A 24,499-nucleotide genomic window follows, 5' to 3' on the forward strand; every position below is an offset into this window, starting at 1 on the left:
TTCCAAAATCAGTTTGGTTATTCCCTATTTGACTTACTTTTAGTTGGTCCTTGACCTCATTCCTGGTCTGGCCATTCTCCTGTTAACTCGCTGAACAACAAGGTGTTTTCCCAGTTCTGATGTTTGATATACACGTTAACTGAAGCGGGATTTTATGCATTCTGCTGCTGCCACATGATTGGCTGATTGATTGAATAATTGCAGGAATGTACAGGTATTTATAATAAGGTGGCCTCTGACTGTTTGTTTGCTTTGCAGTTTCCGGAGGTTGGAGTTTCCATGCTGGGTCATTAAACACTGCATTACTGATAGAAATTGTGTGTTAGAAATGGTTTGTTGTCGAATGAGAACGTTTTAAACCATGATTTGCTTGAATAGTCAAGTCAATCTGGCAATCCTGATTTCTACTTGACCATTAGTGCTGGAACTGTGTGCAAATATTAGGTATGGATTGAATTAGAGTAGATTTAATTATCATTGTTTGTGTTCCTAGCCAACATGTCCATGCAAGCGTCATAAGGGTTTAGTAATGCCCTGGCTTTTGTCTCCAGCTAGGCCACCCAAATACGGCTCATAAAAATGGGCCGTGGGTTCTATACAAACCTCATTTTTGTGGGTCAGGCCTAGATCACCCACCATTCCCTAGCCCCACACAAGAATCTCTTTATTGTTCAACATGACTTCATGACTGACTAGTGCCTGTTCTTCAAAATTCAACTTGAAGAATAAACTACCTTTTCTGGGATGGCCAGTGTAATCTGCAAGTTTCTGAGCACTGCAATGGAAACACAGCATTACAGAAACCTGCAATTGCCATGTGTACCCATAAGATGGCAGCAGTGTAGAAACAGTGTTAACAAACCAGCTGTTTGTGTGAAATGAGGTCAGCCACTCCAGTCTATCCACAGGAAAAAAAAAAAAAAAAAAAAGCACACAAACAAAAAGGACTCCAGAGTCTTGAGTAAAAACGAATGAAAAGTAGTGAGTGTTATTGGTTAGTCATAAAAATGTTTAATTGTTTTGAAGGTTTTTATTTTATTTTTTATTGTTATTAAAAAAAATAAAATGAAAATAAATATATATATATTTACAAATATAAACACAACATTTTAAAATGATATTACACGTGTTGGATCACACTTGTTAGATGTCTTGCTACATTATTTTGGATTTATTCCTCATAATTTACATGATTTTACATTCACGATTAAAGTATTAACCAGATATGGATAAGAGGGAAAACAAACAGAATATTGGTTTAGGAAAGAACCTGTGGGTTGGACTGCTTTGTCAGAAATATCTTGATTATATTAAACTATTTATGCCAGAGGAGACTTCAACATACAAAATATTCAGTGGCTTTGCTCTGAAGAATCTGGCTCCCCTTCATGAAATTACATACTTTAAATTTACACCTGACACCTGACCAGTCACAAACATAACATATATGATTGTTGAATGTCCCTAGGAATGCTTTCCACTAGATTTTGGAGTGTGGCTGTGGGGATTTGTGATCATTCAGCCACAAGATCATTAGTGAGATCAGACACTGATGTTAGATGAGGAGGTTTAGGGTGCAGTCGTTGTTCCAGTTCATCCCAAAGGTGTTCAGAGGGGTTGAGGTCAGGGCTCGGTGCAGGACACTCAAGTTCTTCCACACCAACCTTAGAAAACCATGTGTTCATGGACCTTGACTTGTATATAGGGGCATCGTCATGTTATAACAAGTTTGGGCTCCTTAGTACCAATGAAAGGCGATTTATTGTTTAAGCACAAATATCGATACAGGAAATATGGACTACTTACAAATTATTCAGCAGTGTTTGCTATAAACACTGTACAATAAAAGGCCTCAGATGTTGCATCAGCAACAAGAAGTCAAAATGTCAAATGTCAAAACTCTTATACATGTTTTCTTGCTTGTAGTCCCAATAGTGTCCTCTTGTGGAGATTCTTTAGACTGCTAAATGTCATTGAGATGGATGACCTGTAAGTAGGCAGCCAGGTCTATACAAACACAACACATCTTCCAAGCATTTCTCAAACATCTTTATTCCCAGAGCCAGTTTATTTTAAATACAAACATTACCATCATCATCGGTCTCATTCATCATCAGTTCTTTCGCTGTTATTTTTACATTCACCATCAGTCACCAGATACAGGATTGTGTTCTTTATTGCAACTTTTCTTCCAGGGTACCCAAACTGCAACATGGCTTAAACCTGCTAAATTTAACTTTAATTCCAAGCTTCACTGTCTTGTGCCTTGTGCAACACATTAAATTACATTTACACTCACCTTTTTTTTTTCTTTTTCTTTTTCTTTTTCTCACTCATGTTCACAGTAGGACAGGAGGATTTACCATGAAGCTATAGGTCTATGGGTTTGTGAGCTAACAGACAATTTAGAAAACAAAAAATACCAAGGATCACACCGGACCCTCATTTAGGTTACATTGCTTAGCTTAGCTTAGCACTCCATTAAATTGAATCCACAGTTAGCTCATTCACCTTTTAACCCAGCCTCAGTGTACACCCCGCAATCTACATATCATCAAATACAATTTGTTACCTAAACAATAAGGATAAACAGAGTGCATTATCTGAGATTTTCCTAAAGATACCTGTCCTGAATTTAGTTTAGACAGTTGATGAGGGAGGTACGGTTGCAATCAAAGTTATTCAACCCCCATTGCAAATCAGATTTATTGTCAAAATTTACAGCCGTTCAGCTGTTTGCAATGAACAAATCAAACAAAAGCAACTGAAATAGTTCAACACAATGAATCCTTCATGGGCTTCATTAATTGCACCAGATGTGCTTGAGCTGGAACATATGAAATATCTGAACTGGCTAGGGGCACAAAATATACGCTGCAACCTGATTTCTGAGAAGGCAGGTTGTGAAAAACCCTCAAGTGACTGCAAAAGACCTGCAGCGAGACTTGGTGGCAACAGGCACTGAGGTTTCAGTGATCACAGTAAGGCAGACGCGTACTAAATGAAAAAGGTTTCCATGCCAGAACTCCAAGACGTACACCACTACTGCCCCAAAAGCACAAGAAAAGTCGCCTCAAAATCATATAAATAAACCACAGAAGTTTTGGGATTGTGAAGAATGAAGAAAGAACACTCCGTCCACAGTCAAGCATGGTTGTGGCTCAGTGATGCTCTGGGGCTGCTTTGCATCATCTGGCACAGGAAACCTGCAGCGTGTGGAAGGCAAGATGGATTCATTGAAGTATCAGGAAATCCTAGGAGAAAACATCATGCCGTCTGTGAGGAAGCTGAAGCTTGGGCGTCATTGGACCTTCCAACAGGACAATGATCCCAAGCATACCTCAAATTCCACCAAGGCTTGGATTCAGAAGAAGTCCTGGAAGATTTTACAGGGTCATCAGTCACCTGACTTGAACCCCATAGAAAATCTCTGGTTGGATTTGAAGAAGGCGGTTGCATCATGCAAACCCAAGAATATTACTGAACTGGAGGCCATTGCTCATGAGGAATGGGCTAAGATTCCTCAGGAACGCTGCCAGAAGCTGGTGTCTGGCTAAGCATCTTGTGTGCAGCAGGTCATAGCAGCAAAAGGGTGCTCTACTAAATACTAAAGATGATTGCCATGGAGGGGTTGATCATTTTGAAACTGGAGAAGTCATTATAAGTTGCATTTTCAGTTGAATTTGGGGAAACTACATGAAGCATTCATTGTGTTGAACTATTTCAGTTGCTTTTGTTTGATTTGTTCATTGAAAACAGCTGAAAAGTCTGTAAATTTTGACAATAAACCTGATTTGCAATGGGGGTGGAATAGTTTTGATTGCAACTGTAAGTGCTGTATTTTACTATAAAGTGCTTGGGATTATTGGGGTAGAGGTGTGCGTGGGACCGTTGTTAATCCCAACCCAAATGAATTCTGACCAATCCTACCCACTCCCACAGAATGTTTAACCAATCCCACCTGCTCTTGCACTATGACTAATCCCACCTGCTCCTGCAGAAAGTTTGACCAATCCCGCCTGTTCCCACTTGCACTAGCAGAAATTGCGCAATCCCACTTGTTCCTGCAGAAAGTTTGATTAATCCCACCTGCTCCTGCAGAAAGTTTGACCAATCGAACCCACTCCCAAAGAAGTTTTGACCAATCCTGGCCCCTTCTGAAGAAAGTTTGACCAATCCCATGTTTTCCTGCAGAAATTTGGATCAATCCCACCCACTGCATGATATTTTTAGTATTGATTTTTTCCCCACCAAAATATAAACAAGTTTAAACATTTGTATAACCTCCATGACAATGACCAGAATAAAGACTTTTAGTTACAGAAAGATGGATGAATGAATGCGTGATTTAAAAAACCCTTCCATGTTAAAGGACGTGACCTTTATTTGTCCTGTGAGCTTCATATCAGACTGCCTATGACTTTTTTTTTTTGTTGGGCCCTGTGGGAACCCAGTCCCAATACACACCTCTATACTGGAGCATTCATTCGGGATGAGTTGCCTTCTGATGCTAACTGGAATGGTGAGAAGTAACACTGGAAAGAATTCACAAATAACTCTGTCTAACATATTTAACCAACTTCTCGACAGTAAGAGATTTTGTTAGGCTTCTGAGAATAGAACTTTATTTCACTGTTGGTGAAATGGGGAAATTTATCATTATATGCAAATTGTAAAAATATCTGCAGAAAATATACAACTTTTTATACTGTAAAATAATGCATCTTCACCTCTTAACTGTAACTGAAACTGGACAGCTCTCTCAGTACATCCAGACGGGTGGATCTGCAACCTGGGATGACATTTGGCTCTGTCTCAAACCACATACTACCATACTTCATAGCGAGTACAAAATAATAGGCCACCTTTGTTGCCATTCTGTTTTGACACACTTATGTAGTACAGTACTATGTGGAGCATGAGAGTTTAATACATGACCTTAACGGAAGTGTTCATACAATCATGTTAGCATGGTAACGGTGAATGGTCACAACCCATTAGCATGATGTCATTTGCATAATGCTAGCAGGTGGCCAATCGAGTGTATTCACTGTTAGCAGAACTAGTATTTCTGACTGAACTATTCATTGAATACCAACTGAACATCCCTGTTGCACCTTTTTCTCTATCCCTCACCTCGCATCCTGATTGTCTTTGCATTTCCTCTGAGTCTGTGCATTGTGTGCACATACATGTGAGTGTGTGAGTGTGTGAGTGTGTGTGAGTGAATATGTGTGTGTAGTCATAAATAAGCACGAAACACTGGAGCAAATCGATTGCTTACGAAAGGCATCACTTTTAACAGAGAAACTCAAGCTTGAGGCAAATTGTTGCAGTTGTTTTTTTTTTTTTTTTATACAAAATGACCATTTATCATTATTTCCTAATGAACGGTAGAGGTATGTGATGTGAAAAATGTTTCGCAGTACAATATGATGTCATGTCACGTAGGGAAAAAACAAGAACATAACAAAAAAGACAAACCGAAAGTGTCTCCTCGACATATCCTCTATACCTCACGTTGAGGTCACGTTGTGATACGAAGCAGTGGGCCGTTCATGCTCACTGCTCACTGCTATGTGTGTGTGTGTGTGTGTGTGTGTGTGTGTGTGTGTGTGTGTGTGTGTGTGTGTGTGAGAGAGAGAGAGAATCATCCAAATTCTGAGGCTGACTGAAAAGAGGTATAAATAGACAAACTCATAGCACCAACAAGTCCGAGCGGAGGCATCACCTTTGTCTAACTTATGAAAATATATAAAACGGGTAAGAGTTCCTACGAGGTAAGAGTCACAGACGGTCCGGCAGAGTGAAGGATCTGAAGTTGGATGGGCATGGAACGGGGAAAAACACGCCTTCAGGAACACACGTTGTAGTAATCCTCATTTTTTTTGGCACCTAAACAGTGGCAATCTTCAATGAAAGCAGATTTTGGCGTCTAGATAAGCTCCTGCATGCTTTGATCTGTCGTCGTTTTGTGGGAAATTACGCTCATTACCTCAGTACCTTACATCCTTTCTGTGTTCTGATGTTTTGTGAACAGTGCGTGAGAACTCATCTTTGTGTGTGTAAACCTGTAAACCAATGAAATTATGCAGGTAGTGTGAAAATCTTAAAGAGCAGAGGTTCTTCTTGTGTGCCAGGATTATTATTTTTTTTTTATATCTTTCCCCAAGTGGGACACAGATCTGACTTCTACTAGATGTGGAATGTTGCATGATACAAATGCATAGATCACACAACCGAGTGCATGATGAGCCAACGCCAGCAACTAGTAGATATACTCACCCAGCAAACTGTACAACAAAAATACACCTAGAGTAACTGAGAACAACAATGTACAAGACGGAGAGAAAGAGAGAGAGAGAGAGAGAGAAAGAAAAAAAAATGCTATTCACATGTACCCGCATCATAAAAGGAATGCTCAGTCTAGAAATGAGGGCCGAGAGCTACTTTTAAATCTGTGGAATGCAGCAGCACTCAGTAGTGAGAAAATGGAGTTCATCGAACGTGTCCGAAGAGGGCTGGGTGTGGTTAAGAGCCACTGGCGTGTGGGGTCACATGATGGGCGGGTTTGGTCAGTCCTCAAACACCTCAAGGAAGAGGGGAGGAAACAGCTCGGTGGGACACTCCACCTTCATGTGCAGGAAGCGGCTGGCGTGGCACGCACCGATCATGCGCAGGTCTGTCACCTTCATCAGCAGCTTGGGCCAGAAGTGCGCCACCTTGTGCTTGCGATAGTTGACATAGTGCTCAAAGGCCAGCAGAAACTCCTCCTGGCAGCGCTCGATCCGGTCCGCGCTCGTCAGTCCCGGACGATCTGCAAAGGACATAGAACGTTAACAATCTGAAGATATGGAATCCAGCAGGATGCGGAAACATTAGCATTTGCTTGTATGGTTTGCTCCAGAATTGTTGGCACCCTTCATTGATCAAAACGATATATATAAAATGAGTAATATGCCCCCTCTCCACAACACAGACCAGTTAGATCTCTCGTATCATATGACCGCTACCTCCACATGTTTCCTCTGAGACATGTGAAACCAGCCAACCTCATCTTTTCATGCACAAGGCAGCGTAACACACTCAGCGGAAAACAATATACACCCACTACTGCACGCATGAGCTCACGGACGCCCATGATTGACTAGCGTGGCTGTGATTGACAGGGGGGAGACAGAATGTCATCCTTCCCACCCAGAGAGCCAATTGTGCTCTCTCAAACTCCCAGCCATAGATGGCTGTGGCATCATCGTCTGGATTCAAGCTTGCGATCTCTAGCTGAATGGGGGTGAACACTTAAAATTGATTTCAACACAGTACATTTTACACGTACAAATTTGCAACTTAATTCTGTAAAGCCGGTTTCAGAATTTATTGCCACTTAACAATCCAGTTGTAGTTCCAACCATGTTTGGAGTTGCATTTTGAAGGTTGCTCTCAGGAAGTGCTTCTTTCTTGCAACGCTTCCAAACACGTTGCTATGGAAGTAGTGTCTAATATAGTGTTTTTGAATATTTTGAAGCTGGACAACTCCAAGAATCAAATAAACTGTAATTGTGAAACTTGAAGCTTTGGGGTCTTGTTTTCCTCTCTCACCATCCTCCTCATTCAATGTCCCAGTTTTCTTATTCTCTCTCGAAATACTAACGTTGAGTAGCCAATAATTCTTAAACAGTCTTTTGCACACTAAAAATGCACTAAGTAATAATACAGACAGATGACATATTCTAAGAAAATTATCAGTGTGCCTTGGAATCAATTGGACAGTTCTCTAGAACTGTACTCGAGGAATGAAAACTGTTATTCTAAAAGATATTACCTTTTGTGTTTCCATGATGGTGGTGGAGAATGTTGTCTAAATTGTCGCTCCAAAATCTCCAAAATGTTTCATCGTAGCATAAAGATGATCAGTTAGAACTTCGTAACTTTGGACACAAATCATGTCAGGAAAAGAATTGCACCCACTGTATAACAGAGTCACTGGACCCCCTGTAGTGGCCAAGCATTCAGGTGTGTACTGTCGATTTGGTGTATGGCATGCACACAACCAATTCATGATTCATCATGACTATATAAATTTTTCCACATGTCTGTAAACCATTGGCGTATGATGTTTGCACTGAACCGTGCATTCTTCTTTGTTAATGAGAGATTTATGCACTACAGCCCAGCTATAATATCCCTCGCTAAGGACTGTTCGTCATCACCTGAAGAAGAGCTGCTCTTCTGTTTTTCTTTCCATATTGCACTAATGCACGAGTATTACTGCCATTGACCGTGCGCTTTGGACCATCGTTTCCAACTCTATTTACTGATGACTTTCCCGTAGATCTAAATACGTATGTCGGTGTTCCTATTGAAACACAGCAAGCTGAGCATTCTGAGTTACTATGCTCCAATAATGAACATTACTTCAAAGCTATTTAGATCTTTTCCCATGCCATCTCGATCCAAAATCAAGGTCAACTAGGTTCAATCAGTAATTTATACACACACACACCATAGAGCAGTTTGTTTAACTGCAAAATATCACTCATTTCATGTCATTCATTTTATATATTCATGTTGCTCGTGGTCATCAAGGGTCCCAGTGATTCTGGAGTTGAGCTGACTGTACAGAAGAATACAAGCACCACTATTAGCGAAGGATACTAATTTGTTAAGGACTTGGTAGTCCTTTATTAGTCATTGATTGGGATTTATGGATCCACTTGGGACAGATCTGTTCATATGGACTAGAAAAGATGGCAGCTAACTGTGAGACAGAGAGACTGATGTTGCAGTCTTTGACTATTATCACAGCTGAAGTGTAATCACATTTTAATCTAAGTTGCTGAGTGGTTTCCCTTGAGTGGTTTGTGTAATCCTGGGTAATCGCTGCTGGGAAGGTCTGCCATAGCTGAACTAATGCCTCTTAAATACATTCCCAGTACAAGTCAAAAGCTATACGGAGAAACAGGGATTATACGTTCGTGCCACAAGGTTGGAGAGACTAACATTTAGTGTCATCATACACAGCTAAACTAGTCTTGGGTGAAAGGATTATGTGTGATATACTATTTGAGTTCACAATTCAAATATTTTTCGTTTTCATTTGATTGCTTTTGATTTTCAAGTGGGAATTTAGAATTTTCGTTTCTTCTACTGCTTGAACAATCTCAATGAGAACACTGACAGGAATCCCCTTTCCCCACCTGACCCCTCTCATTAGTTGGGCTGCTATGCTATGGTTGGGGGTGGAGCTAATTTCAGAGCCAGAAAAATCAAACAATGTAACGAGTTGAATACATTGCATGAATGTTCTGAATAATTTTTTTTTTAAATGGTACCTTTGAAATGATATGATTACAATAGGTCTAGAAGTACTTACAATACAAACTCCACCTTTGAATTAAAGGAAACTTTAGGGACTTAAAATTTCCAGTAAGAGTGTAATGAACAGTCTCGTAAAATCATCAGTTGGTGATTTCCTAAGTCAAGGGCATTTGATTCAACTTGCCTGTTAATTACCAGGTTTAGTAAAAACATGTTTGTCAAACTGTATGGTACTCTGTCCCTCCATGATTGGAAACGATGCCCCCTGATGCATCATCAAACACTAATTACACGTTTCAGTTTTGTTCATTCCACTCCTTTACCTCTCTAATTCAATGAGTGCCAGGGAGCTGTTTTTCTTTTAATACGCTTAGTTTAATACATACCTGAAGAGAGCAGAATGACAGCTTGTAGCAGCGCCACCTCCGAGTCGTCTAGGTTGAAGGAGGACAGAGAAACCCCAAGATCAAAGATGGCATCCGAGACCACACCCAGGCCGCCATTCTTTAGCTGGCCACGTGTCACTGCCATCTCACCGTTGAGCGTGAGCGTCTCGCTCTCGGAGTCATAACGCACGGCTGCACGCAGAGACATGATCTCCATACAGCAGCCTTTCAGCAGGATGATCTGATCTTCACAAGGCAGCTGGAGCACAAAACCCGCATTAGGGTTATGCCGCACATTACGTAACTCAACCATTAAGCCTTGCGTGTGGTTTTTAAACAAAATAAATAAAATAATGCTAAAAAGTTCTTTTCAAAAGTTAGATCCCAGAAGCTGCATGTGGCGACATTTTATAGTTCAATCCCACACTACTAAACAATTATTATTTATTATTAGCAAGGACACCGTTCATGAGCTGACAGTAAATGAATCAACTTAATTATTATTTTTTTCATTTGTAAAATCAAAAGGCTATTGCATTTTTTTCTTCTTCCTCAAATAATTCACAGCTGTTAATTATTTTGCATAAACACAAACGTTTGGTGAGTTTCAGCTCTAGCTGAGTTTTGATAGATAAGTGACACGCTACATTGTTTAATTTTTCATGAAAAAACCTAAACAACTGTCCAGAATTGTACATCCTAGACAAATTTAGATAGTAAAGTTTTATTGACTGCAACATTTTTGCGCCTCCATTACTCTAACGAATCATAAAGAGTAAAAATCCAATATAACATCTATGGGTGCATCGATACTGATACTGTTTCTTTAAGATCTGATACAATGTGACACGATGTGACATCAACAGATGTTGCAAAAATGACAGCAATGTGCAAATATTTCACGATTAATGGCAAGCAGTGCAAACCAGACCTCAAACTGCTTTGTGAAACTATCGAGAGCATCTCCCTACATAGAAGTAACCTGATAAAACATCTTAATCTGTTTAAACAGTATCTTGAATAGAGAGTGTGAGAGCGGCTGTCATGAGCATGCAGAGCAGAATCGGTGAGCGTAGTCCTTTAAAATGAGCGTACCGTACCGTGTGTTGCATACACACAAAGGTATTCAGATCTTGAGTGTGGAGCAGTGAAGCGAGTGTGCAGAGAAACTGTTTGGTGAGCACTTCAGTTCTACGAGCACTGAGATACACAGACTTCTTTCACCGGGGTCCACAATTTGCTCGTGACTCAAGGTGCAATTTCACGGCCGCTTGAGCTCATCTTAGGCTACGTCCACATTAATACGGATGAATCTGAAAACTGCATTTTCATTTTCCAAAAGATCACTCGTCCACACTGAAGCGTCTGAAAACGCTTACATCCCTATACCGCGCATGCGTAAAAACATAATGCGCTGTAGAGCATCGTCTACCATCTTGTTTGGTTTGAGTTGAATGGGTCCCATGACTAAAAAGACCTCATTGGTTTTGAATATCTCCGTTTTCTCGGGCCACACTGCAACGCGGAAATGGCGTCTTCCAATTTATCCACTTGAGAGAGTTGCTCAGTTTTCACTGGACAAAAAAACGCCCTCTCAGTGTGGACGGAAGTCCGAAACGTAGCGAAAAGGATGCGTTTTCAAATTTATCCGGATTAATATGGACGTAGCCTTAAAGGTAAAACTCAGCATGGGGAGTTCATTGTTAGCAGCACATGACAGCAACCGACATGACACCCCTGATTGACTAATGCAGCGGTTCTTAACCTTTTTGCGAGTACGACCCACTTTTAAGAATGATGCCCAATGTTGCGCCCGATGATGCGTACTACTCACTCAGTGGGACGGTTGGTCTTTGATAGAGGATGAGGCAGCCCAAAAGACCATGACTCTGTCTCTATACCTGTTCTTCGGCTACACCAACGCTGAAAAATCAGCCTCACAGAGATAGGTCGAAGTGAATGGGAGAGTTTTTTTCATTGCCATGTCACTAAGTTTGTATATCCAAAAATCCGCCAGTGGTGTCCCTACAGTATAGGAATAAAAGTTTTCCAGTGACCCCCCTGCTACCGCTTTTGCGACCCCCCAGGTGGTCGACCCCAGATTAAGAACCGCTGGATTAATACTAAGTAGGTTACTAATTTTGGCATCAGTATCAGTATCAGAATCTGTATCGACGAGAATAAAAAAAATCAGGTATTAGTACTTGTATTCAGTCTGAGAAAAAAATGGCATCAATGCATGGGGTGTTTCACAATAAATCTGAATTGAGTCATTTTCCCCAGATTATTTAACATTTTTTAAATGACATGCATGTAATTGAGTAAGCAAGTAAGTAAGTAAGTAAGTAAATAAATAAATATTTTTATAAGTTTATATGTTTAATTTATATGGCGGCTTTCTGAAACTCAAGGTTGCTTTACAATTGACTACAAAGCAGTCAAACTCACCTCACAGAACATAGGCAGCTTTTTGGCGAAGTCTACCACTCGGGTGATGGCTGGGGTGATGATTTTTGTAAACTGACTGAAGGCTTCGATGTCCACCTTACTGCCCTCCGGTGTGCTGACGATCGTCCCCTGACCTATGTCTTCAGCCTGAAATGATAGGAAATGGGAGGAGCAGAGTGCTTAGCAACAGCATGACTGGCAGCTTATGCACCATTTCCACTTGGACATTTCAGACATTGGACACATTAAGTCCTCACTCCCTTCTAAATAGCATGAGAAAAGGACACAGAATCACAAAGCACACTGCAAAAAAAAAAGTCTGAGGTGCCCAAGTTATTCCGAAGAAAAGGAAGAGGAGGAGAAGAAGAAGGAAACTTAAACGATAGGACGACCAGAGGAAGTGGGAGCAGAGCTGTTCCTTATAGATCTCTTTCTTATAGTGGTGTCTTTGACTAGGGTTATTCACTGATATAGTGAGAGTTGTTGTTTTTTTCTTGGTAAATTTACATTATGCCCTTCTGACCAGGAATAACGTGAAAGATGAAGCATGGAAAGGACCAGATTGAGGAAAGAGCAGACACGGGTGCTGAGTACAGCGCAAAAACCCAGCCTTCGACCTCTTTCTTTCTCTTTTGGCCTTGTTTTTTCCCCCCTGTTCCATTGCTATAATGCGCTCAGTACAGCTATCCCTTAAGCTTTCCTCTCCTGTGTACACCCTCAGTCTGACACAGCGAGCACAGCACTACACAAACATGGCAAACAGATGCTTCAAGCATTTAGCACATCAATCTATTCACAAAAATAAAAATGAAACAAACAAACAAAAAAAAAAAAGACAGAATGGAAGCAGCCGACAATTTCATAGAGCGCCTTTTTTGGGTAAATCAAAATCAAAATCACAACAGCTCAAATGAATTTGGTTCTATTGGTTCTTACCTTGGTTTCCTTCACCCCCACTGCACTCTGGTCAGAAGTATAGAATAAATTACAAGTTATTTCATTAAGTAGCATTGCTTCCTCGACCTGTTGGGCAATCAACAGGGATCGTGAAGTTTCAATGAAGAACCCGAGTCAAGCCAACTAAAAGAAAAACAAGTTGAAACTGAGGACAGATGAGACAGTGCAGACAGAAACAAAGTGAGGTCATGGGATTGCGTGGTGTTTCCATGGAGTTTAGGATGTTAGGCACCGTAATCAGATACACAGTGGCCAAATAAGAGTGATAATCACGACTAAGATCAACCCATCTAAGATATCCACCTTATTTTTCAAGCTGGTTTGTTAACACAGAAAGTATGTGTCCTACTGTCACTACTTTATCAAAATAAAAATCCAAAATAGAATTTGAGGGCATATGGATTTGTTAGTTGATCTGGCATGGAAACCCACAGCAAGGTCCTGAGACAGACATCAATCTGTAGAGGACAGTTAGAATTCAAAGAAAACACGGGAAAAGCAAATTGGTTAGAGACCGAAAACATGAGGACAAGAGGAAACGGAAAATTAGAGGAAGGCAGAAAAAGCCTGAGCACTTCAGTAGATTGATTTGGTTGTACTGACTGAGGAAAACTGAGCTTGAGAATAAAGCAAAAGAGGCAGATAAAACTGTAAAAAGATGTTCCATTAAAGTTAGTGCTGCTGCCTTTGTGGAACAGTCTCCAGCATCCAGCTAACACTCCCCCACTCTACAAGATACAAAAAACATGGACATATTAATATAGGGAAAAACAGTGATGATGGGAATTGGGAAATGTCGGACAAATGTAATGGGGTGTAATAACTGGGGAAAGGGAACCAGGAAGGTAGAAATGAGAAATAGGGAACTGGGAAGGGGGTCTGGCAGGTGGGAAATGGGAGGAACAAGCTGGAAAGCATGGTTTGGCTGGTGGGAAATGGGAAGAGGGGTCTGGCTGGTGGGAAATGGGAAGAATGAACTGGGAAGCATGGTCTGGCTGGTGGGAAATGGGAAGAGGGGTCTGGCTGGTGGGAAATGGGAAGAATGAACTCGGAAGCATGGTCTGGCAGGTGGGAAATAGGAAGAATGATCTGGAAGGTGGGAAATGGGAAGAATGAACTCGGAAGCATGGTCTGTCAGGTGGGAAATGGGAAGAGGGGTCTGGCTGGTGGGAAATGGGAAGAATGAAATGGGAAGCATGGTCTGGCTGGTGGGAAATGGGAAGAAGGGGTCTGGCTGGTGGGAAATGGGAAGAATGAACTGGGAAGCATGGTCTGGCAAGTGGGAAATGGGAAGAGGGGTCTGGCAGGTGGGAAATGGGAAGAATGAACTCGGAAGCATGGTCTGGCGGGTGGGAAAGGGGAAGAATGAACAGGGAAGCATGGTCTTGCAGGTGGGAAATAGGAATAATCAACTGGGACGCAGAAAAATGTTTGTTGGGGCCTGGGATGTAAGAAATGGAGTGAGGGACAGGGAGTTTGGAAATTGGAAATTGGCAGGCAACTGGGAACTGGGAATTGGGGAAGGGACGTATGTACTGGATGGAGGACCAAACAAGACACAAAACATGACTATGATGCTGGTTTGGGGGAGGAGATGAATTCTCACCAGGAATTTGCGCTTCTGTTTCCAGTGGTTGCCCTGTGCGTTGGTGGACATGTGGGCCTCAGTGACGACGCGGATCAGCTCCCATTCCTCCTGCGACGGCTCAGGTCGCTCCCACACCATCTTCTGCATCTCCTCACGCTTCCGCCGCTCTCGGTTCTCCTCAATCAGCTTCCGTTTGGCCAGACGCTTGCTGTCATCCAGCACCACTGAAGGGAGGGAAAGGTGGATCGATTGATTCATTTATACGGTTTTAAATTGGCAAGGTTACTCTTGATAATCTCATGACTTGATCCATGACTAAACATTATCAAACAAGCAGACAAACTGATTGAAGCAACTGCACCATATAAAAGTCTTCTTAATTATCAAATATCTGTGAAGTAGATCGGCTGGTCGAGTTTTTATCGTTGTCCAAGACCAACTTCGCCATGACGATGTACTGTATATCAATTCACTCTATCTATCACGTGAAAGAAAGAGAATTCCTCTCTGTTTTGGATATAGTTTCAGAAATTAGCCATTTTAGTTAGCTTTCCTTATCTCCTTTTAAAGAAAGAATCCAAAACTCATATTTCAGGGCTACAATCCAATCTCATGGTCATAGATTATTATTTTATGACCACAAGGTACTAAAGTTGTGGACATGAATTATATAACTTGAGTCCATAATACATGGCCTCCGGGTAATGACCTCCAACCTGGCGAGAATTTGCTTAAGGTGACGTGGGCTAACAGTATATCCATGTCCCAATGCGAGAGACTCCACTGTCTTTATGCGTCATTCCAAGATTGATTACAAGTGTAATATTATTAATCGTCTCAACGCTTCGCTTCCTGCTGCCACAGTGGTCTAATTCAATGGATTTCCCTGTACCTCACTCATTTTAAATTACAATAGTTGCTATGAGAAATGTAATGTGTTGCTGCAGTATATTAATTTGTGGCCATACGTTAGTAAAAAAAAAACAAACAAACCACCATGTCATCTCACTGAAAAAATAATGATGCACTAAATCACAGCTGATAGCTGCATACGAATAACACTGCTGCAAACGACCACAGGTTAATTCATTTAATGAGTTGCTTTTTTTAAGTTCCTAGTTCATTTGTTTTCATGAGTCTTTAGTCTAGAGCCGCTATCTTGAGTTTCCATCTCTGTAAAATATGCAAACATTTTCCTGTATTATTCTATATGTATATTTCACATAGGCCTGTTGCATTAAATATGATTACTGTACACAGAGAACACTCACAGTCGGTCGCCATTCCAACAGCAATGCATTTCTTGAAGCGGCATTCCTGGCACTGGTTCCGCGTGACTTTGTCGATTACACATTTCCCCTCGTATTTACATGCATAGGTCGGGTTCAGGTTCTTCTGGATCGTACGCCTGAAAAAACCCTGGAAAAAGGGAGAACATAAATATGTTTTGTGGCTGTATCTCTTAGCAACTTTGTCAACTCACAGTAAACTGTCTGATAAACATTCGAGATGTGTGACCAGTCTAGAGGTGATATTAGACATTATAACAATCCCTGTGTATTGCCTGAGTCTGATTAGTCAATAAATGGTTATTTTTCTATAATATAGCAGCTCTGACTGCAAGGTTTATATTAGTGTATATTAGGTATACATTAATCTTGTAGTAACACAACACAGGGACTTGTATGTTGGATGCTCCTCATAAACAAATTAAAATGTGTAATTGTTGATATGGTGAAGTCTTGGTGTGAGGACATTGTGGCAGCGGGGGCGTAGTCGATCATCAGCTGTGGATGTTGAGGAGGCGGGTCGAACCGGCAGGTAACGCATGATGATTCTCACCTGTGTCTTATTAGCCCAAGTTTACTTATGTGTGTCTCTTTGTGCCTTCAGGATCCCCCATGACAGGCAAGAGAGAGAGAGTTGAGCAGCACAGAGCCGTGGGTGGGTGGGTGTGCGTGCGTGCGTGTGTATGTGTAAGTATTACACTAAAAAAATAAAAAACTGTTCGAGTTGTCTCAAGCCTGCATCCCGTTTCCTCATTTCCCGCCAAACCGAAGAGAATTGTTACAGAGATGTTTATATAACATTTTTGGAAGGAGTCTCCTGTATTTGCGCTAAACAGTTCGAAATAAAGCTATAACTTACGTCTTCAGGACGGGGGGCTTTGTGATTTCATGGTAACATGACAAACAGTGTTTTTTTTGTCTTATTAACTCCAAGAGAGAGAGAAAAAAGAGAGACTGGTAACTGTTCATAGCTGCTTGTTAACATGCTAACTTGTTTCGCCGACGTTCCACAATGTTAAATGTAACTATGAGTGGATAAAAAGACGTGTTGCTCCGTAATAAATAAAAAAAGTTCAGTGTTGAGAAATTGCTGTGGTATTGGAGGAATAAAACACTTCGGTATACATTACTGATTCCTACCTTGCAGCCCTCACAGGTGATACACCGGTAATGGTATCCTGTCGCTTTGTCTCCACACACTACACAAAGTTCGTCCCTGTCCAGGTAACTTGGTATGTACCCTGAAAAGGACACACAAATAGCTCAACATCTACATTAGGAATAAGGAATTCTTACATGTGGCACTGAAAAAGTATCAGTATGTAGTAATGTTCAACTAATTCAAACAAATAAAATTTCATGACTTTTTTTTTTTTTCGAAAGGAATTAAAGATGCCATTCATAAAAATAAGAAATGCAAAATAGTGGAAGAGCAAACCAAAAAAGTAAAAATAAGTTCTAACATAACAACAAAAAGTTCAAAGGTAACAATAAAAAAGAGGCAATGTTACGATTGCGCTTTACCAGGAAAACAAAATCGTGGAAACTACTAATTGTGATTCAAGTACCACATACAGTACAGATCGATAAAGTGGTGCAAAGCAAGCTGAGCTAAATCCTCAATGCTCATGCAGAGCACAGAAGCTCCAGAACATGACTCAATAATGCTTATGATCAATAAGAGCACATAAGAGGTCCTTGCGTCAGTAAGACCAGGCCATCTGCTCCTGTACATGTGCCCCAACTGCCATTCGGGGAAATCAATATACTATACAATGCATACAACACACACACACACACACACACACACACACACACACACAAGTCGTATATCATTTTTGTGTATCTCACTCAAGCCACAACACTTTCATTCATTACTCTTAATTTAAGTGAGGACCTGCTATAATAATAATAATAATAATAATAATAATAATAACAACAACAACAATAAGTATAATAATCAATAATAATAATAATAATAATACTAATAATAATAATGATAATAATAAAAAGAAAACATCCACTACAAAGGATGTAACAATATATAACAATAAAGAAATGGGAGATTTAATACTGTTAATGATATGCCAAATCCCCCCTAAACAAACAAACAAACAAACAAATAACAGCACAAAATAGGGGAATTGGGTAAAGCAAAGGGGTATTGGGGGGAAAAAACAGTAGTCTATTTCTTAAAACAATTTAAGAAAACTGTATTTCTACAATGTTAAAAAATTATTAAAAAAATAGGTTTCTCTAACCAAATAAGTGCGTACACTATAAAGTATAGTAAAGTACTAGTAGTAGTAAAGTACTAGTACTAGTAAAGTACTTCAAAGTAGCTGTCAAAAAAAGCACAATACTGGCTTTTGCAGTTATCACAATGTCATTTCTTTCATCTCTACTCACTACTATGTGCGTGCGTCACAATCTAGAAGTGCTTCCTCAGTACCTTTCTTATGTGACACCTGTATCCACTGCATCTGAGAAAAGTCTGGCCTGCCATCAGAGAAGTACTCGGGCTGCTGGTAGTGGCTAAGCGGTACCTCCATGGCGCAGAACTCGCTCTTAAACGCCGGGTTGCTGCCTGGATAAGTGCCTGGGTACATGCCAGGGTATGGCTGGCTGGGCGGCCAGGCCTGCTCCAAGCAAGGAGGGTTGTGGTGTAGCGGCTGAGACTCGCAATGACCAAAAGTGGACCCGTCGCCACCGTACATACAATATTCACCTCCGCCTGGTACCGTGTAGCCTCCGGCCATGCCATGTGGCATCTCGTACATGTCCGGCATACAGTAATTCATCCCTATGCTCTTTTAAGGCACAACAATAACAATAGCTGTGTAGTTATTACCACAGAAAGCTCATCCGTTCTAAGGTTTGAGAAACGGCTCACGGAGCGACATGTACAAACAAATGTGTACTGTTATCAGTGCTGACCTATTCAATTTGAATACCGGTCCGACAAATTTTTCGTTGGCGGACGTGCATAAGAACTATTCCTTACATACGCTGTACTTCTGAAAAAAATTACACTAAGTGTTCTGAACTTCAACAGATACAAACTCTTGGACATGCATCAGCAAAAAAGTCAGGCAAAAGCCAATGGTGTGAAAAATACCCAGAGGACACACGGCTTTATATATGACGAATGACCCACCCCATTTCACCTACCCCTTGTCCGGCCAAACTGGGAGGCAGATTTATGACAATGTGTTCTTCTAATCTGACGCTGGACAAATCCTGGAAACAGAGCTTGCTCAGATTAGAGCCAAGCGTAATGTTCTTCACCAGAATCTTGACAGTGCTATCAATGAGACGGATGAGTGTTTTATCATCAATATTAATAACTATAACGAGCAAACTTCTACAAAGGATTACAGTCAATCCTCCTGAAAGTCAACGTGCCTAGTTACACTCCATGATCTCATATGATGTGAATCAGTGCTAATCCATATTGACATTATTCTGGATAACAATAAATGACTCTGAGAGGATACTTGTGACGACCACTTTTTTAATGTCAGTTTATCGGCTGACACTGACAAGAAGCTGAGCCTTTAATCAAGCTGGCGTATAAAGCAAGAGCTTTTTCACAGTTCAATGACTTGTGTGTTCATTCGTTAACACGAGCATGAAGTGTGAATACCACTGATAATTTCCTGTATTGACAGGTGAAATTGAAATATTTCACTCCTTCAAATTCTAGGAGTTGTCAGCAGATGCCTTAAAGCTTTCCATAAAGTTTCATTGTAATTAAGAATAATTCATATCTAATCTAACATACAATTATGAAAATTACTAATAGTGTATATATAAAGAATAATATATATATATATTCTTATGAGACTGAAATACAACTGTTTATAATACAAAAAAATCAGAAACAATGTTGTACCACATTTTTTATTTGCCTTCAATAGATTTCAATAATGCACTTTTATTCCATAAAGTTTCACTGTTTTCATAAATTCCATAATTCCATAAGGTTTCACTGCGATTAAGAATAATTCATATTTAAACTAACATACAACTATGAAAATTAACAAGTGTACATATATGTATATATATATATATATATATATATATATATATATATATATATATATATATATATATTATGTTCATTCCTGAGACTGAAATGCAACTGTTTATAGTACAAAAAAAATCAGAAACAATGTTGTACAGTAATTTTTATTTGCTTTCAACAGATTTCGATAATGTACTTGTAATTTTCTTGAATTTTGTAGTTATATATAATTCTGAAAGAAAAAAAAACATTCACAGACTGTGTCTTCGTCACTGAAAAAACACAATCCATTGGCTCAAAAATAACAACTGCCAAAAAGATCCCCCCTGCAACAACAACAACAAAAAAAAACCCCAGATCATGGATGCAGACAGCCATGGCTAAGACAATTAAGTGATAAGCATGGAACAGCTGTTTACGTCAAGGGCCTCTAAGGCAAATCTGCTCCTGATCACAAGCTTAACTCAAGTTTAACTTTTTGATGAGGTGACGTCCTCACATGTACGGGGTATTTCCAAAAGTACTTCAACCGATAAACAACTTCTGACACGCACTGATGCTACACAACACTGTCTTTAGTCGGTCCTCATTAAATACTTGTAGCCTCATAACATGCTGCCAAGATTTTAAGGGTGACTTTAACTTTTATTCAAAGTTCGACCAATTAACTCTATATTAACTCATAAAAGAAGAGATAAAATGAAAATTGCTGTTAGAGTATGGTTCACAAATCGCCACAATTACTCGACAAATCAGTTAACGCAGCAATTCCCGGCCAGAAACCCATAGCTGAAAGTGTACTAATTATTAGCTAAAGTCTAAGATTAGCAATTTCGACCGGAAAATAACCTTGGTCTTTCCAACCAGCCTTCATGACGGCTGATTATTTCATTGCTTAATTTACCAATATTTTATTAAAATGATCCAGTACCAGCCATGAATTGATCATTTATATAATGTAGTAGAAAAAATCGAATGTTAGCTGGACTTAAAAATGGCAACGCGTTAATTCACCATACACAAAACATATTCTTACCTTCTTCTCACACAAACCATAATCAGTCCTTCTTATATATTGACATTAGATCTTGAACAAAATTTGCATCCATACACAGAAGAGTCCTCTCCATCCTTACACAGAGCAGTCTGACTCGGATCCTTTTCCTATATTGATCAAGCTCAAAAAGGATCCTGAAAGTTGACGCTTCTAATTTGAAGAAGCAACTGAATATTCCCACAGTGCTGTAGGCAAGATGAGAGCTGTGTGCTTGCTTCGGTAGTGGACCTACAAGTGAGCTTTTCCACCCATTTATTCCCTCTTTAATTGATCACTTAAGGTCTTAGGGGTTCAAAGCTGGTCATGTACAATTTTCAGATAGCAGGCCCTCACAGCATTGGGGATAGGGCCTGGTTTGACATGGCTTCTTTAGCCAGATGTCCCCAGCGACATGGTGTTACCTGAAAAGAACATGCTGCCTGGGCCACTTTGCATTGAAGGCCTAAGGGTGAATCAAGGGAAAGCAAACAAAACCCGGAGAGTCTCCAAAACCCCACCTAGTCAAAATTAGAGACAGATTAGACTCTGCATAATGCTCAAAGGAATGGTCAACATAAGGAACAACTCAACGAGTGTCAGCGTCAATTATGTGTCAGTGCAAAACAGCCGAAAGAAGCTTTTGGTATCGATCGGTGCGGTGGGATTAATAATTATCTGACAGTAAGCATTGAAGAATGCTTCAGAGTAAGCATTCTAAGAGTCCTACTAAGTCCTTTCTTAACATGTCTGTTATCTCCAAGTCTCCGATTATTGCTAATCCTTATGTGCATTTTTTGCTCAAATAAAACTTTTAAATTGAGATTAAAGACAACTGTGTGTAGAGAGTATTCTTCAAAATGCATTACATTCTTTGGACTGATAATGAATTATTGTTCATTAGCAATACCATGTGTAAAATGTGGAGATATAAACCAGAATACAAAATTGTACTGACTGGATTTTATTGTTACTGGTTTAGCCAGAAAAATATATTTAGGATGTGTTGGTCTGGACCTATTAAACTTTTAAAAAAAAAAAAAAAAAAAAAAAAAAAAAAAAATCAGTCTGTTGGAGGTGACAGGTGGAGTGATCTCATCTTGACAGAGGTCTTCACAGATGAGATCACACACCTGCACTTGAGAATGCACCATAAAACTGAACCCTGGTCCAGCAAAAAACAAAACAAATCAGGGTTCTCCATCCTCATCCAAGAGAACCCTGGTTCCTTTGACAAGGGCCAAATTGTGATGGCTAGCCGACTGGGTCAGAGCATCTCCAAAACGACAGGACTTGTGGGGTGTTCCCAGTATGTAGTGATTAGTACTAGGGATGCTCCGATCAGGATTTTTGCAGCTGATACCGATTACTGATTTCTTATGATATGTAAGCTTTCTGTTGACCGTCACTGTCAACTTTTTTTTTTCAGATATTTTTTTTTCAGACCTTTTTTTTGGGTTATATTATTTACAATAATGTTGTAGATTGTTGTTTTAATTGGGAATCAAATAAATCTCACAACAAATGTTCATGTTACAATGAACATTTTAATAGGCCTTTAAAAATACACAGCAAATGGCGAATTTTTCATTGTTTCTCGCGACCTCGTAATAATTCCACACTGGTGATGACATGACTGCGGTGCTAAAGTTTAACGTCATCATGTGTTTTACGTCATCAAATTGTGATCGGTTCGTGAGATCGGCCAAATTCAGAGACTACCGATCGAGCCATAGAATGTGATTATCGGCTGATACCGATTGGCGGCCAATTGATCGGAGAATCCCAAGTTAGTACCTACCAAAAGTGGTCCAAGGAAGGACAACCAGTGAACTGGCGACAGGGTCATGGGCGCCTAAGGTTCCCACAGAAGAGCTACTGTAGCACAAATTGCTGACAAATTTAATGCTGGCTCCTGGCATTCTTGTGGATGTTACTTTGACACAAACCACCTACCTAGACATTGTTGCAGACCAAGTACACGCCTTCATGGCAACAGTATTCCCTAATCGCAGTGGCCCTTACAGAACTTAAAGGATCTGCTGCTAATGTCTTGGTGCCAGAACCACAGCATACCTTCAGCGGACTTGTGGAGTCCATCCCTTGACGGGTCAGAGCTGTTTTGGTGGCACAGCTGGGACCGACACAATATTAAGCAGGTGGTTTTAAATATTAACACTGGCACATTATTAACTGTAATAAAAAATACACCTGCATGACCTGCAGAGGAAAAATGAGAACCCTTAAGTGGCCATCAAAGCACATGCCTCAAAATCCCTGACCAGTCAAAGAACTCACATATGTACAAACAATTTTGTTGTGCTTAAAAACCCGAACATCACAAAAGAAATATCACACTCTGGTGTATATGAAATATCTAAGAACATCCTCAGAAATACCATTTTTACATGCTAGACAGTTTCAGGATTTCATAAATGGCTGCTTGAGTGAGATTTTCATTCACAACTGTTTCTAGAATTTATACAGAATTATGAGGGGGAAAAAAACATCCTGTGGACAGAAATATCTTGTTGATGAGAGACGTCAGACCAGGTGGCGTTTAGTTATATAGCATATATGAACATTTTATGTATAATATGCCATTCTGAAGCTGATAAAGCTTTTGTTTATTCTTTGAGAGGGCATATTTGAATGTCTGTCACTTATCTCTAGAAGACAAAGCTTTATTAAAAATCTGAGGTCAAAAAAGTCAGGGATAAGCACTTCCTATGTGTAAGTTCAATTCAACATACTTCTTTCATTTAAATCAATCTTAATAGTAATAACGTCATGCCTGAAGCATGTACACGTACAAACACAAATGCAAGCAGTATTGCATATGATCACAACCAAATGGTGAAGCAGATTTTGTGTGAGTCAGCTCCCAGCTGGCTTATAAATCAGATTCTGGGAAGTCTTTTAATGAAGGAAAACAGCATTTTTTATCTCTTTATAAGTTGGTGCCTCATAGAAGACTAAGCAATTTGCAATCTGCTTATTGTTTCCTAAAAAGCATACCTATCATCAACCATGCTAATGACAAATGCACCAAAGAGGTTTAAAACAACTTAGGACAATGGGGACCATACTGTTGGTGAATCAGGGCTTAATTTGGATTACATCGCATGTAACGGTTACACGTCAACGATGCAATAGCAGATTTGGGGCCTCTAGAAGAAAAACAGGTAACAGATTTGTCCAACAACACATATACGATCTGACCGGTAGAGATTTAAGTAACATAAAAAATATTTTCTTTTATTAATAAAGTGATTAAAAATGAAAATTAAGCAATAACAGGGCATTCATATTTTTGCTGTTATGTTTAGTTGCTGTCGAATAGCATGTAAATAGATTCTTGTTGCATTTGGCAAACAGTGTCTCTTTTATATTTGGCTATAATAATAGGACAGACAAAATGCTGCCTAAATAGACAGGCTCCTCGGAAACAGC

The 24,499-nt window shown here is 39.9% G+C and overlaps 1 protein-coding gene across 2 annotated transcripts in view; it reads right to left on the reverse strand.

Moving 5' to 3' along the window:
* Positions 1–2,036: 2,036 nt before the first annotated feature.
* LOC128615658 (thyroid hormone receptor beta) overlaps positions 2,037–24,499 on the reverse strand; it is a 125,371-nt gene continuing 102,908 nt past the window's right edge. Inside the window, exons 5-11 of one of the 2 annotated variants that reach the window (XM_053637884.1) lie at positions 17,127–17,227; positions 15,969–16,116; positions 14,716–14,921; positions 13,089–13,115; positions 12,153–12,299; positions 9,705–9,963; positions 2,037–6,817 (exon numbers count right to left, since the gene is read on the reverse strand). In XM_053637884.1, coding sequence (XP_053493859.1) covers positions 6,576–6,817; positions 9,705–9,963; positions 12,153–12,299; positions 13,089–13,115; positions 14,716–14,921; positions 15,969–16,116; positions 17,127–17,227 — 1,130 coding nt within the window. In that variant the 3' untranslated portion in view covers positions 2,037–6,575. The remainder of the gene's footprint in view (positions 6,818–9,704; positions 9,964–12,152; positions 12,300–13,088; positions 13,116–14,715; positions 14,922–15,968; positions 16,117–17,126; positions 17,228–24,499) is intronic. The other variant, XM_053637885.1, reaches the window with a different exon arrangement.

This window comes from Ictalurus furcatus, chromosome 12 (genome assembly GCF_023375685.1).
Source record: "Ictalurus furcatus strain D&B chromosome 12, Billie_1.0, whole genome shotgun sequence".
Lineage (NCBI taxonomy): Eukaryota > Metazoa > Chordata > Actinopteri > Siluriformes > Ictaluridae > Ictalurus > Ictalurus furcatus.